General features: G+C 44.2%; 1 protein-coding gene across 5 annotated transcripts in view; it reads right to left on the bottom strand.

Moving 5' to 3' along the window:
• SCN8A (sodium voltage-gated channel alpha subunit 8) overlaps window positions 1–15,112 on the bottom strand; it is a 117,235-nt gene that overhangs the window by 27,130 nt on the left and 74,993 nt on the right. For all 5 annotated transcript variants that reach the window (XM_073319060.2, XM_073319058.2, XM_073319056.2 and 2 more), the window contains 7 exons: window positions 13,626–13,864; window positions 10,968–11,141; window positions 6,368–6,724; window positions 3,820–4,290; window positions 2,403–2,520; window positions 1,510–1,664; window positions 222–395 (listed from right to left, as the gene is read on the bottom strand). In XM_073319060.2, coding sequence (XP_073175161.1) covers window positions 222–395; window positions 1,510–1,664; window positions 2,403–2,520; window positions 3,820–4,290; window positions 6,368–6,724; window positions 10,968–11,141; window positions 13,626–13,864 — 1,688 coding nt within the window. The remainder of the gene's footprint in view (window positions 1–221; window positions 396–1,509; window positions 1,665–2,402; window positions 2,521–3,819; window positions 4,291–6,367; window positions 6,725–10,967; window positions 11,142–13,625; window positions 13,865–15,112) is intronic.

Here is a 15,112-nt window from a genome sequence, read left to right as displayed (position 1 = left end):
CCGCAGTTGCATAGAACAATCCCCAGTAGCTCTGCTTGTCTGGATGGTTCTGTCCTTTTCCCAGTTTTGGAGAGCTATGTACACATGGGATTGAACCCGCTTCCTAGTGAGATACATCATCTATTGGACCCTTTTCATGAGCACAGCGTTACACCCCCATCCCCACCCCCCAGATAAAATTTATTTTTCCCAGCCAGAGATAAGAAGCAGAAAATACATACAGCCACAATGAGGAAATCCAGCCAGCACCAGGCGTTGGTGAAGAACTTGACGAATCCATAAGCGCACCACTTCAGCAACATCTCCAGAATGAAAATGTAGGTGAAGACCTTGTCTGCATACTCCAGCATGGTCCGGATGGTCTTTCTCTGTTCTATGTAAATATCCTCAAAGGCCTGGGAAATAATCAAATGCCACTTGTCATTACATAAGATTTGCCACTGAATGTGCAACAAACCAGCAGCTCATTTAAATGAGGGTAAGCTGCACCAGTGGAAGTCATTTTTTACACCAAGGCAGCACATTTGCACGGATGCAAAGAAGTCCAGTGTAGACAAGCCCATGGAAATAGATTTTCAAAGGAACTCAGCTTCCTTTTAGGCACCTAATTGAGGGACAGTTTTTCAAAAGTGCTCAGCACCCAGTATCTCCTATTGTGATGCTTACAGATTTTCAAAACAGCTCAGCTCTCAACATGCATCTAGTGTGCTGAGCTCTTCTGAAAATCTTACAATTTATTTTGATGCCTAAATGGAAGCTGAGCACTTAAAAAAAAAAAAAAAAAAAAAATCCAGCTCCAGTTATGGGTGCAGAGACCCTCTGAGCAGTCTGGCCAAAGGTACGAAAGAGAAGCTGGAGAAGCACGGGAATTCTGTTGAACTGGAATTTGCAGCTTAAATGTACTGCATTTTTTCATTCACTGTATAGCACAATCCACTAAATACCCAAGAAGCTGATTCTCATCAAAGATCTGGGAAAAAATCAGATGAGGTCTTTCACTAGTAGAAGAACTTCATCCTCTAGAAACATGGCTGCAGCATCAGAACCATGCATCCCAGTTTGCACCCACACAGTGCCTCCAATCTGAAGGTCTCCAGGAGCTGAACAAATGTTAAAGAAAGTATTGCTATCCCAACAGCATCATGGGCAAATTAAGGCCCAGAAAGGTGAAGTGGTTTTACCAATGGTCACTCACTGAGTTTGTGGCAAAGCAAGGATTAGAACTCGGATTTCAAGGCTCCTAGTTTTGCGTCTTACTTTAAGTTAGATTGGAAAACCTTCAGGACAGTGACCATGTCTCGCTAGGTTTTTGAATAGCACCTAGCACAAAGGGGGCCCATTGCAATACAAATCATTAACAATAAATCACAAGTTTATTCTTCATTCCCCAACCTCTCCAAGGAGAGATGGTGTTTTCCCACCAAAATGCCCATAAATAGCTCTCAGTACACTAGGAGAAGAGCCTCGTATAATGTAATTTGGCTTCACAGACTTCCAAAACTCACTTACCAGGGCTCCACTGCTCAGTAGGATCATGAAGATGATGAAAGTCTCGAACCAGTTGTGCTCCACAATCAGAAAACAGGTCTTCCTCAAGATCCACCAGGATTTGCCCAGCCCATCTTCAATACTGACCTGACAGCACTTAAAGCGCTGCACACAACCTGCATGGGGGCAACGTGGAAAGGAGTGAGTGTGAGAGGATTTTTATTGGGGGTGGGAGACAGGATATTGTAAGAACAGAAGGGTCTTTGCATAAAAGTGACTTTGCTCCTCTAAAATCTTAAGCTGGTTGCATTTCAGTTAAAAGTAAAATGTATCCATCCAATCAATCCACCCCTCTTCCAGGTCCTTATGCTAATTCCTGTCACTGTAGTATCTGAATGCCTAGCTTTACATCAGTTTACTAGCAGCCAGTTTAAAATAATTATACTCAGCGAGGCAGCCACAATTCACCAGAAAGCAACAGAGAGAACTCGGTGATAAAATCACCTCAAACCATTTAAAATATCTTTGCTATGGGAATTATTCTAACAAATCAGTGGCCACATATGACTTCATGATGGCTCTGTCAAACATTGTGGCCACAAGTATCCTCACAGCAGCAGCAATTAAACCCAAATTCTCTTGCTTCAAAATCCCTGGTGCCAGCAACTTTCCCTGAAGGAGAACCTTCCTTAACTGTTAACAGTCTAGACCGTGGCAACACCACCTGGTCTCCAAAGGCCTAAATCCTGCAAATCCTTAGTGTGACTATAATTTACTCATGTCTGCAGAATTGGGGATCTTTAACAATCCCTAGCACTGATCCAGCCCCAGACCTAAACTCTAGGCTAAGCTACACTAGATATGGGTCACAACACCAACTCAGAGGCCCATATCTACATCTGTGCTTAACTCACCTTCTGTGAAGCATGCATCTGGGTCCAGATATTCTTCTGGTGCCTCCACAGGGACTTCCTCTACCTCTGGCTTTATATCAATGGTGCTGCCCTCAGAAGAGCTAGTATCATCCAGTTTCTTTAACACAAAAAGAACCCCCAACAACCACCTCAGTCAGGTAAACCCAAAGATGAATTTTCACAGCGACTCTATATGGGATCTACCTCCTTAGCAGAGGAAACTAACAATTTGCCCACCAAATCTGCCTCAAAGAAAATCTATTTCCTGGCTGTTGTCAGGATGGTCTGGGACACTAACTGTGAATCAGGCATTCTGATTAGGATATTTAGTCATCAGTTTTCAAGTCTTAAAGATCGTAGTGCAGATAGGGAATCAAAACTGAACTTTTGCAATTTTTTGTGGGGGTGGGAATCACATTTCAGACCCATCTTTACCCCTTAAAATGCAATATTATAGTGACTGAATGGCAGTGCATTAACACACAACAATTATTACAACAATGATAAACATTTAGGTCATGTGTGACATCTTCCATGTTAGGACCACAAACCACTTTACAGAAGATAGTTACTGAATCCTTAACCACCAACTCCTGTGAACTGATGGTATTCTCCCAGTTTAATGACTGGGAAACTGAGGCAGACAGGTGCTGTTCCTTGCCTAAGATCACATAGGGCAATCTATGACACTGTCAAGAATATAACTCAGATGCCTTGACACCTAGGCCTATGCATCAGCCAGAAAGCTATCGTTCCCCTGTAGCCAAATTTTTTCTTCTTCATTTAATTCACTGAAGGTGACACACCCAATGTTAAACACTGCACTTGATTTTAGCCACAAGGCCAAGAGAAACGCATCACTGATGGGACAATAAAAGCATGTTGATAATGGCTGGGCATTTGAATCTGAAAGTGTTATCCCTATTTTATAGAGGAGGAGAGTGCAATACAGAGATTAGACTGTAATCTCCTTAAGGCAGGGACTGTCTTCTATTCTGCTCAATTTAATAGAGCTTCTACAGATCTCTGTACTATAATGAATGAATTATGCCCCCCCCTTGCCCAAGATCACACTGGAACAATCTGTGGAAGAGCTGACTGTCAGTATCTACTTCCTGCCTCATGTCTTATATTTGGGGTTGTAAGTTCCTTGGGGCAGGGACTGTCTTTTTATTTTGTGTTTTCATGGGGATTAGCACATTGGGGTCCCGATCTATGACTGGAGCTCCTAGGCATTATCACAGTACAAATTAACAACAAAAGCAGGGAACAGAATTCAGACTCCCCAGCTGCAAAATCCTGTGCCTGAGCCATGAGACCAGCCTTCCTTCCCTTGCAATGCTTCTCTCTCAATAGAGGTTACCTGTAGCTGTGAAATGGACATGTGGTTAAAGCAAATATTGAGCATCCATCCTACCTCCTTGCTGCCATTGGGATCTGTATCGCTGCTGAAGTCTTCTGTATTGAGGTTTTCAAAGTCTGACTCACCCACAGCAATGGGTACCCGAACGGTGAGATTGGGGTTATTGATGAAGGACATGTGGTCTTCATCTATGATGTATTTCTCCACACTGCTCCCAATCCCGCTGGTGGTGCCATTACCATTCTTTGGATAATCAATGTCCCTGTTGATATCAGCCCCTGTGTGGTTAGCGATGCAGTTCACCTTCTTTTCATACAACTCGTCCAAGGGTTTGACCTCATCCGCCTCTCTCTGCTTGAAATGCGCCTGCATGAACTCATGTGCTTTCACCTTGATCCAGGCGATTCCCTGCTTGATGCGAATGACTGCTATTTGCAGGTTGTTCATCTCCCCATCATCATCTGTTGCTGCTAAGTTATCTGCACTGAAAGAGCTCAGCAGCAAAGCCAAGAACAAGTTCAGCACCTGAAGGAGAAGAGATCACGTTTGGCAGAGCTCTGACATTGTGCGGACACATTACAGCGAAGCTGCATATGAGCATTTAGCCACCTGAGCCGCTGACACTAATGGGAGCTGCAGAACAAAATCCACAAGCACCACACTGAAAACCAGTGCTGGTACCCGATAAAGCTATTGACAAATCCAGAACTTAAAACAAGGCCCCGATCCTGCAATGAGCTCCGTGCATGGGAGCCCTCAGGAGCATGTCACCAGGTTGGAATCAGTGAGGCCCGGTGCTGTGCAGGGTAGCCCTGCATGCAGCTCATTGCGTGTCTGGGGGTCAAGGTATAAAAGCTAGAGATGGGCCCTGAGCTGCCAAGTTCCAAGAGATTTAGATCTAGCATTGTCGTTTGGTCCCATCTCAAACTCAAAGGGAGCCTATTAAAAATAAGGATTCGATCGGTCACCACCGTGGCCTTAGTCTCTGCCCTTGTCTATTTCCAGCCCCTCGAGCAAAGCAAAGAGGACGACTTTCTCTGTCAAGACCCTTTGCTGGCACAAGTCCTTGCAGGGGAAGTCCAGGAGGAGTCTCTTGCTGGCTGCTTTAAGACACGATGAGTGTTTCCACTGGTCTGTCCTTGGTCTTTTCTCCCGCCCCCATCAACTTTTTCACAGAATTTAAGGCAAGAAGGGATCATCATGGTTATCTAGTCTGACCTCCCACATAACAAGCCATGCAATTTCACCCACTGATCTTCATCCAGCCTACATTGTATGACTGAGCTAGAGCACAGTTTTTAGAAAGGAACTTCCCAATCTTGATTTAGAGACTTTAAAAAGACTTTGGAGGCCTTCCCCTGCTTTCCCCTCCTTCCCCTCTATCATTTTGTTTTAGTGCAAAAACTGGGTTTTCTTCTTGTCAGATTCCTTTAGCCCATCATAGCATGTGTGGGTCAATATCCTTTGACTGATAGTTTTGTACCACTGGCTTTTATAACAGAGTAGCTGGATGCTTTTGTGATGGGCACCCAATGAGCACCTGATCCTGCAAAGCAATTAAGCATGGAGCTGTCTTATCAAATTCAATAGGATTATTCACATGCTTAAAATTAAGCAAATGCTTAAGTGCTTTGCTGGACTGGAGCATAAATGGGTTAAAGTAGTAAAATAATACTCTGAGGTCACAATGCCATCACCAACAATTTAAATATTAACAGAGATTTCAGGATGAACTGACATTTGAAGGCTAATTTATCCTTTTACCTACTTAATTCATAGGGAGTTTAGGAAGTAATTCTGGATACAACCTCATATATTAAACATAAGGCTGTGGTGCAAAATTGTTTAAAAAATTATTTGAAATCTTGTTTTGGATGATTTAAAAATTGGGTTGAGGTCAGGAGGAATGGGGGGGTGCCTGAAATTTTGTGAAACAGGGTTTGCACTCTAGTATGTGAAAATTCACATTTTTGAATGATTGATGTGAAAACTGATTTTTATCCAAAATTTAAAGTTTTTCTTATTCCATAAAGCAGGACCAGTTTCACCACAAGATCTCAAAGCACTTTATAAACATTTAATTAAACTCACAGCAGCCCTATGAGGCAGACATGTATTTACTATACCCGTTTTACAAATGGGTAAATGGAGAACCAAATTCTGTTCCCATTTACCCTGGTTTAAATCCAGACTATTCTGGAGTTACAGCAAAGTAAATGAGAGCAGACTTTGGGGGCAGAGAGGTTAAAGTCCATATTTTCAAAAGTGGGCTTTAAGACCCCAATCATGCAACAAAGTACAACTATACACATACTTAACCTTACAGGATCAGAGTTTAACTTTGGGTGCCCAACTTTAGGAATCTACTGGCGGATTTTCAGAAGCTCTAAGCACCCCTAAGTTCCAACATGCAGCTGCTCCAGACCTCTGAACACAAGCCACAAGGGTCTCTAATGCTGGGCATCCAGAATCAGAGGCCTAAATGATTTGTACCCAAGGCCACACAAAGTCCATGGTAGAACCCAGTGACAGTCCTGTGGTCTCACCACTGCCTCCCCACCCACAAGCAATCAATAAGACAATAAGCAAATCATTTACTGACCACTAAATTCCCGATGACCATGACCATCATGAAGACAATCAAGCACATGGCCTGTCCTGCCACTTCCATACAATCCCACATAGTCTCAATCCACTCCCCACACAGCACGCGGAAGACAATAAGGAAGGAGTGGAAGAAATCATGCATGTGCCAGCGGGGTAGCACACACTCCACGTTGATCTTGCAGACACACTCCTTGTAGCTCTTGCCAAAGAGCTGCATGCCCACCACAGCAAAGATGAACACGATGATGGCCAGCACCAAGGTCAGGTTTCCCAAGGCACCCACTGAGTTACCAATGATTTTTATCAGCATGTTCAGAGTGGGCCAGGACTTCGCCAGCTTGAAGACTCTCAGCTACATAAAGAAACCAAAAACAAAGAGATACAAACCACACTTAATCCATCTTCTTCAAAAACAAAAAGACAAATCCACAGAGAAATCTTTATGGTGACAAGTCCTAGATTCTAAGGGATGCGGAACTCAGACCTCTACCACTGAAGTCAATGGGAGTGGGCGATGCTCAGCACCTCTCTGAATTTGGCCTTGTATGTTTTGTATTCAGTTCCCCTCATGCTCCCAAATTAATTTCATGTTTGAAAAGAAAAAAATCAAGTTTCCTTCTGGCTTTGGAAACTCTTGAGAGATGGATGAAATGAGCCACATGAAATCAGGTGCCCAAAGGTTAATATCTTTTTACAAATGCCTTTCAGTCTTCCCTCTGGACAAGAAGGGCCTGATATCCCAGAGTGCTCAGCACTCATAACTGGGGACAGATTTCCAAAGAACTCATCTTCCAATTAGGCCTCTGAATAATTGACCAAACTTTCAAAAGCTGAACTTAAGTGTCCCAATGAAAGCTGCTGAGCACTGAATTTTTTGGAAAATCTGGCCCCATTTGGGCATGCCTAGCACCAGGCTGAGCATGCTGGGCCATGGCCCTTTCAAACATTTGGCCCTACCGCCAGGGCTCAGTTTTCGAATGTTCTGAGCACCCCTAACTCTAGATTAAGCTGCTGGAGGCTACTGGTGCTCAACGCTTCTGAAAAATCAGGCCCTAACATGCCAATTATCTCACTTTGCTACAGCATAACATACACCCAGCCTGGACTGCCTTTTGGTAGTTTGTTTTTAGTCCTCCGAACAACTGAGGACTGCCTCTGAACAAAGTACATGGCCCAGGTTAGAATGGACTGCTTGTTTTGTTGTAATGCCAAGCTAAGAACCTTACACTGAAGTGGACCCTTTAAAAGCTATCCTTCCTCTCCCAACGTGCAGCTGAGCTACCTCATGTCTCATGCAATACAAGAGCTGAGTGGATTCAGTACCCTTCCACTCTCAGTCATTTATGTAGAATGATGGGAATGGATTGGGGAGGGGGAGTGGCAGAAGACTAAGGCTATGTCTACAGTATGCATCTTTTAGTGACATGGCTGTGCCATTGCACCCGGGCTGCTAACAGGCGCGCAGGGTAGCTGCTGCTTGCTGTCTCTCCTGCTGACACAGTGCTGTTCACACTGGTGCTTGTCATCAACAAAACTTGTGTCTTTCGGGGGTGTGTGTGTGTTTTTTTACACCTCCGAATGACAAAAGTTTTGTCTTTCTCTTGCCAGTGTAGACATAGCCTAAGAAATCTGCCTCAGAAGACAAGGAAGATGCAGCAAAGGACAATTCACAATTACCAACCACCACTGCACTGCCTGCTAACTGGGGAGCTCCCATTGCTTTGATATTAGGGCCATGCACAGACAGCTTATAGAACCAGGCGCTGAACAGCACTATTAAAATATAAGAGCCCAATCTCATTCCCAGTGAAGCCAGTTAGCAACATTCCCATGGATTTAATTGCAAGCAGGATGAGGTCCTAATTCAGAAGAGCTGTATATAACCCTTATGGCCAGATCCTGTGAGATGACAACTCTCACGGACGTCAGTGGGACCTGCAGGTGCTCAGCACCTTGCACCTTTTTCAGTTTCTTACACCACAAGCTCTTCAGGGCAGAGTCTGCTTCACCCTTTATGGATGACTAGCACTGAGTGCGTTTACAGACTTCCAGCAACAAACAATAACAAGGGTTCCAGAGTTCAGTTTAAACTTGGAAACAAAGATTGGTAGAATGACACCCATTTTAACTTCAGAAACAAATATTGTGGGGGAGGGAAATACATATCCCACACACAAAAAGGGGTCTTTCAATTAAATTAGCAGCATCGTGTTTACACTGTAAATTACAGCCTGTCCCACCCCCTATTCATGCTTTGCTTAGTGCATGTTTTGATCACACTCAACATCTCATGTGTGATTGCACTCAGGCTAGTAAAATATAGGATGCAAACAATAACAGAAACTAGCCTACAACATGTTAAAAAAAAATTGTCAACATGTGCATTAATTTAATTGCTAATGAAACCACCAATTTCTGCTCAGATATCTACAGACACAATTCAGGCAAGATTATAAAACAATGTCCTAGAAAATGTTTTCTTTACAAGGCACTAAAGTAGACAAAATCACTGAAAATTAGTATAAATTAAAACTGAAAACCAGAGACTATTACCAATATAAGCTTTTATAACACAAATGTTTCTCTTTGCAGAGCTTAGTCTCTGAAATTATTATTTTACTGGGTGCCAGTGTTGTTCCAGAAGGACCTTTTACCCATTTCGATAATGGTTCATTTAGCAAGTGAAAAAAGTTATTAGCTTTCTGTTATAACAAACAGTGCAATGAATGATTTGAAATTTTAAAGAAACTTTACATTTGGATTTTAGTCAGAGGAAAAAACAAGTTTTAAAGTTCTTGTTTTGGAATGGAGCAGAATTTACTCATGAAAATTCAATGATCCGTTTTTAAAATGGAAGTTACTTACTGTACCTGGAGGCTCTTCGAGGTGTGTGGTCCCTACCTGTATTCCATGCATGGGTGTGCCTGAGTCTGGAAATTCTAACAAGCAATGTCCATTGCCCTGCACATGCACAGTAGGTCTCCTAGTGCTCCAGACCAAGGGTATAAGAGGCAGGGTGAGCAAACACCTGTCCAGATCCTCTTGTTACTGCAAATTCAACAGGATCCAAAGCAGAGGAGGATAATGGAATACAGATAGGGACCAGACATCTCGAACAACCTCCAGTTACAGCAAGTAACCTCCATTTCTTCTTCAAGTGCTGGTCCTTATGTGTTTTCCACACATGGGTGATTGACAAGTAGAGCTCACACTTGGGCAGGGGATGGGGGGGAGTGCCTGAAAGCCAGCAGCAAAGATGCTTGCAGTACCATAGACCCCACTGCTGCATCCGCAGTGGAGGCCTGCGCTATTGAGTAAGTCTCGCGAACGTGTGGATGGAGCTCCAGATGGCTACCCTACATATGTCTTGTATTGGGCCCTTCCTGCAGGGACGCTGTAGAGGAGATCTGTGCTGTCGAGGAGACCTATGCTCCTAGCACTGCCAGGAGGAGGGGTGCGTGCTAACGTGTAGCACTCAATGCATCCCGAGACCCACTTAGAGATTCTCTGAGAGGACAGAGCTTGACCTTGCAATCTTTCTGCTATGGAAATAAAAAGTCTTGGTGACTTTCTGATAGGCTTGGTTCTTTGCAGGTAGAATGCCAGGGCACATCAGACACTGAGGCAATGAAGTCTCTTCTCTTTGGCAGAAGCATTGGGGGTTGGGAAAAAGACAGGTAAGTGAATACTTTCGTTGCCATGGAATTCAGGAACAACCTTGGGGAGAAATTTAGGATGTAGGTGAAGGGATACCTTTTCCTTGTGAAAAACTGTATAAGGAGGTCTACCATGATGGCTTCCGGCTCACTGACCCTCCTGCATGAAGTAACAGCCACTAAAAATGCAATTTTCATGGACAGATGAGGCATGGAACATGTCACCAAAGGTTCAAAAGGTGGTCTGGTGAGTGTCGACAGGACGAGATTGAGGTCCCATTGAGATGTAGTTTTTCTAGGCATAGTCCCTGACCATGGGGAGTGAGAGTCCCCAGCCAGGGAAAACAAGCTATGATACCTAACTATACTAACAAGCTAAGAAGTATAAAAACTATTTACAAATCTATTTACTGGTTCTATAAAAAGCTGGGGAAATCTAAGGACACAGGATTCCAGCTCAGGCCCTGCAGTGGTAAGAAGGAATTGGAGAGGCGTTGGCCCACACTGTCTTATACCTTTGGTCAGGAGCAAGAGGAGACCTACTGAGCATGTGCAGGCCAATTGACACTGCTGGTTAGCATTTCCAGACTGGGGTGTAAGGTGCGCATGCGTATCCATGTGTGGAATACACATAGGAAGCCTTCTGGAAATTTCCACTACATGCATCTGAAGAAGTGGGTATTCACCCACGAAAGCTTATGCTCCAATACGTCTGTTGGTCTATAAGGTGCCCCAGGACTCTTTGCCACTTTTACATAGGGAGCAGCACTCAAAGAAAAAAAATTTTTTGAGAGAAACAACAACTCACAACCATAGAATTTCCCCCTCTCCTCCAAACAGAACCAATGAATATTTTTAACCAGAATAACTTATGTAAAAGGTTTTCTAGTAGCTGCAAGACAGGAAACTTTAAAAAGAAATGGGAGAAATATGGAATACCAATCGGAAAGATCGCAGCACTGAAAGCCCTTCCACGTCTGCTAGACCCAGTTCCATTAAACTGAGGGAGACAATAAATCCGTCAAAAATGTTCCAACCTTCTTGGAAATAATAGTAGGGGTCCATGGCTATGAGCTTCAGGAACATTTCTGCTGTGAAAATTCCAGTGAAAACCTGGAGTGGAGAGGAGACAAAAACAGAGCACGCACACATACGCCCACACACAGATACACACACACACACAAAGGTTCTCCTTAGTTTGGTTTCAGACAGACAGTATACATCTCAAAGATAGGTTAACAGTGAACTAAGAATGGGGACCCTGCAATGCTCCTTGTACCAGTTCAAATGCACAGCCTGGGCAAGGTCATGGGCTTGCGTACAACGGGTTATTCCCTCCTCTGGTGTAGCTGCGCTGGTGCAACCCTTGCTGGCTTCCCTGGTAATCACTCTCCTATCAAGACCTTACAGACAAATGTTCAGAAGTGATCGAAACTTCAGGGTCTCCAGCTGTGGTTCAGCCTGGTCCCACACTGGTGAAGTCCATATGAGCTTTGCCATCACTTTCAGTGGTCACAGGATCATGGCCTGAGGCAGGTACAGCTAGACCCTCCGCTGGTATAAGCCAGCACAGCTCCACTGATTTCAGTTATGTTCATCAGGCCCCAAAAGTGCTGAGCATCTACAGCTCACAGGGACTGCAGTTAGAGAAGCAGGTGCACAGTGCCTCTGAGAGTCTCCTGTGAAAATATCAGCCTAGCAAGTATTTGGGTGTGAGCCTGAGAGATGCCAGGCACACACAAACCCTACTGATCTTCACATGAGCTGCAGAAGGAACTCTGCGCCTCCTCTGGATCTGTGCCCTTTTAGAGTGAAGAATCACTTAGTACAGTGCAGGGCAAAGTCATGTGACCATGGTGCAAAACCTGAGTAAAAGGGCCTTTTGGGCAGGACACTGTACTCCTCCCTCTGAAGAGCACAGACACCCCCCCATGCTCCCTGGTTGCTTCGGGCCATGGAGGCCTCTGCAGAGCATGTGCTCTCCATCAGTTTTGGGCATTAGTCAGTTGATCCGCAGAGCAGAGGATCCACTGGGCTTCCTTTTGCTTCTTCCCATCCTCAACCCTCATCCCCTGCACTGACCAGAAAGATTGCTCACTGCACCGCCCATGAGCAGCTGAATCGCTCCGTTTGGGGACCTTTGTGCCCACTGGAGAACGGCAGAGAATTAGTCATTAGCCCTGTGCTCTGACCTCCGGCCTGCAGCATTACTGGATCTCCCCTGCTCCTTGATCTCCTCCTGGAGCAACCCCCTTCTTACCTTACTGATACGGGCCCTGCACAGAAAGTCACTTAACCTGGAAGCCATTTCACCCACCATGTGGGCAGTCTACACTACAGCTGTGACCCTACTAATGTTTGCTTCCCAGAGGAAACATCTCCCTCATGGAATTCTGGTAGTAAGGCAGTAACTTAAGGTACTAATTATTCATGGTAAGTCATGGCCCCTTCTCTGCTAATTGCAGATACATTGCAGTTTAAGCCATTCCTTTGGCAGCAGGATGGCTAATTATTAGCCAGCAACATGACTGCCCACAACACTGCTGTAGGGAGAGGGGAACTAACAGGAGACAGTCTAAATCACAAGGAGAGAAAGATGACATTCTGGAGTAAATAAGAGATTGCAGCTAGCATCTAACAGCACCCCTATCTCCCAACACTACAAACAAGAACGTGAAACCACACACAAGTGCACATGGTTAAAAAAAGGGTGGTGCGCTCTGGTCTAATTATAAAAATATCTAACTCATGTAATGCTTTTCATCAGTAGATGTCAAAACACTTTGCAAAGGAGGTCAGCATCATTATTCCCATTTTACAGATGGGGAAACTGAGGCACAGAGAACTAACTTTCCCAAGTTTCAGAGTAACAGCCGTGTTAGTCTGTCTTTGCAAAAAGAAAAGGAGTACTTGTGGCACCTTAGAGACTAACCAATTTATTAAATTGGTTTAAATTTATTAAATTGGTTAGTCTCTAAGGTGCCACAAGTACTCCTCAACTTTCCCAAGGTCACACAGCAAGCCAGTGGCAGAGCTGGGAATAGGACCCAGGTTTCCTGAGTCCCAGGCCAGTGCTCTCTCCTCTAGAAGGCACACTGCCTCCTTCTGATGAGTTGAAGTGTGTTCATCATGCCAAAGAGACACCTTACCACTCCCCTCCTGGGCCTCATGCTTGCTGAGAGGCAGAGATCCCTTGGCAGCAGCACTCTCAGTGATACAGGGTCGTGTCCCCTGCACTCCCTCTCCAGCTCATCTAGTGCTTTGTAGGCCCTGTTCTACATCCACTGAAGCCAGTGTGAAAGACTTCCATTGACTTGAGTGGGCATTGAATCAGTCCCCCATCTGCACTGTAGAGGATCTTGCCACTTATTTCAGGCAGTGCCCAGATGTCTGGGAAAACACACAGACCTTCTAAAAGGATTTGCAAGGATCTGTACACAGAAGGGTGACATGACACTATTGATAGCTAGTTCATTTACCCTGTTATTTATTTGTATTATTGTAAACGTGAATCTGCTTGTCACTGTTAACACGAAGCCTCAGAGTTTTACGAACCCTCTATACCCCCTACAACATGTTTTCCCAAAGCACTCTTACCAGATTTCCTACAGTCAGAACATCTTGAAACTCAGGGGTCATGGGATGGTGTTCCATCGCCATGAAGACAGTGTTCAGCACAATACAGATGGTAATGGCCAGGTCAACAAAGGGATCCATGACAATCATGTTCACTATCTCTTTCAGCTTGATCCAATGTGGGTGGCACTCCCAGATCAGGAAGGTGTTGGCAAATTTGTACCAACAGGGGGGGCACTTCCTCTGGGATTCTTCCAACTCTGCAGTTACAAAACAAAATAGCAAAAAGAGTCAGGTCTTGTCCTCCTAGATCTGCCTTAATCTGTTAACATGGCTACAGTATCATTTCACTGCTCCCCTTGGCGATGTTGAATCCACCTTGCGTCTTTGCTTATACTTTGCTTTAAGCTCTTTGGTGCAGAGTCTCTTTGCTGTTTGTACTGTCCCCAATACTATGGGGCTGGGACTGGGGCCTCTCGGTGATCCCATAATACAAATTACAATAACAATATCGGATCCCATAACTGTTTTACTCAAGAGCCCAACCTGTGGGTTTAGGATGTGATTCAACAATCACTGCAGTTAACGGGACTCCATCTACTGGACTTCACACATCGGGCCCTCAGACCTCACCTATATTCAAAGTTGCACCAGTTTACCTAAAGATGCCATTTTAAACTATGCAACACAGTGGTGTGGACACACTTAGTTCACTTAGTAAAGAATCAATTTGGGATAAATTGGTACAAGCATGGTTAAAATGAATGTTGTCCATTTAGAGAAAGCCACCATGAACGCAACACCCGTGACTTAAGTGGCTTTATTTATTTAAGATATTTTTACATTTCTCCTGGAAACTTATGTTGCTTTTTGCCCATTCTTTGTCCTCCGGTTATTCTATCCAAGCTTCACACAACTGTCCAAGGTGGTCGTTGTATTTTTGCTTGGGAAGGGAGAGATGCTTTGGTGGACTTCTCCAACTCCAATTTGTCTTTTGGTTGCTAAGAATATGGTTGCATTGGTTTTCTGAAAGTTTAAAAAAGGATCACAGCACTGGAGCTGTAGGAGTTTGTGCAGGAGGAAAGCCACACAGAAACCTTGCTCTATTTTCAAAGTATATATAATTTTCATATATATTATTACAGGATCCTGTAAGAATCAGAGAACACCCCCCCCACACACGTCTGTCATTCTCAAACTCTTACAGCCTCTTGCATAATATATTTGGAAATCAGAGTCATTTGCTCATCTTGATCTGCTGTTTATTTCGGCATTTGTCACATGGAAATCACTCTCTATTGACAGCTGACACAGCCAAGATCTCAATGCAGTTCAGATCTCTCTATTCTTGGGCTTCAGGCAAAGGAGACTTTCTCCATTCCCCATTTGTGCAGAACACCTATACATTCAGATTGAGTGACAACTATAGTTTCCCTTTTGCATATTGTTATTGGAACCAGAACATACACCAGTTGTTTTTACTCCCCTGCACCTGGGAGTATGAGAGT

This window comes from Lepidochelys kempii, chromosome 20 (genome assembly GCF_965140285.1).
Source record: "Lepidochelys kempii isolate rLepKem1 chromosome 20, rLepKem1.hap1, whole genome shotgun sequence".
Taxonomy (NCBI): Eukaryota; Metazoa; Chordata; order Testudines; family Cheloniidae; genus Lepidochelys; species Lepidochelys kempii.
This window is presented reverse-complemented; position numbering and strand designations above follow the sequence as displayed.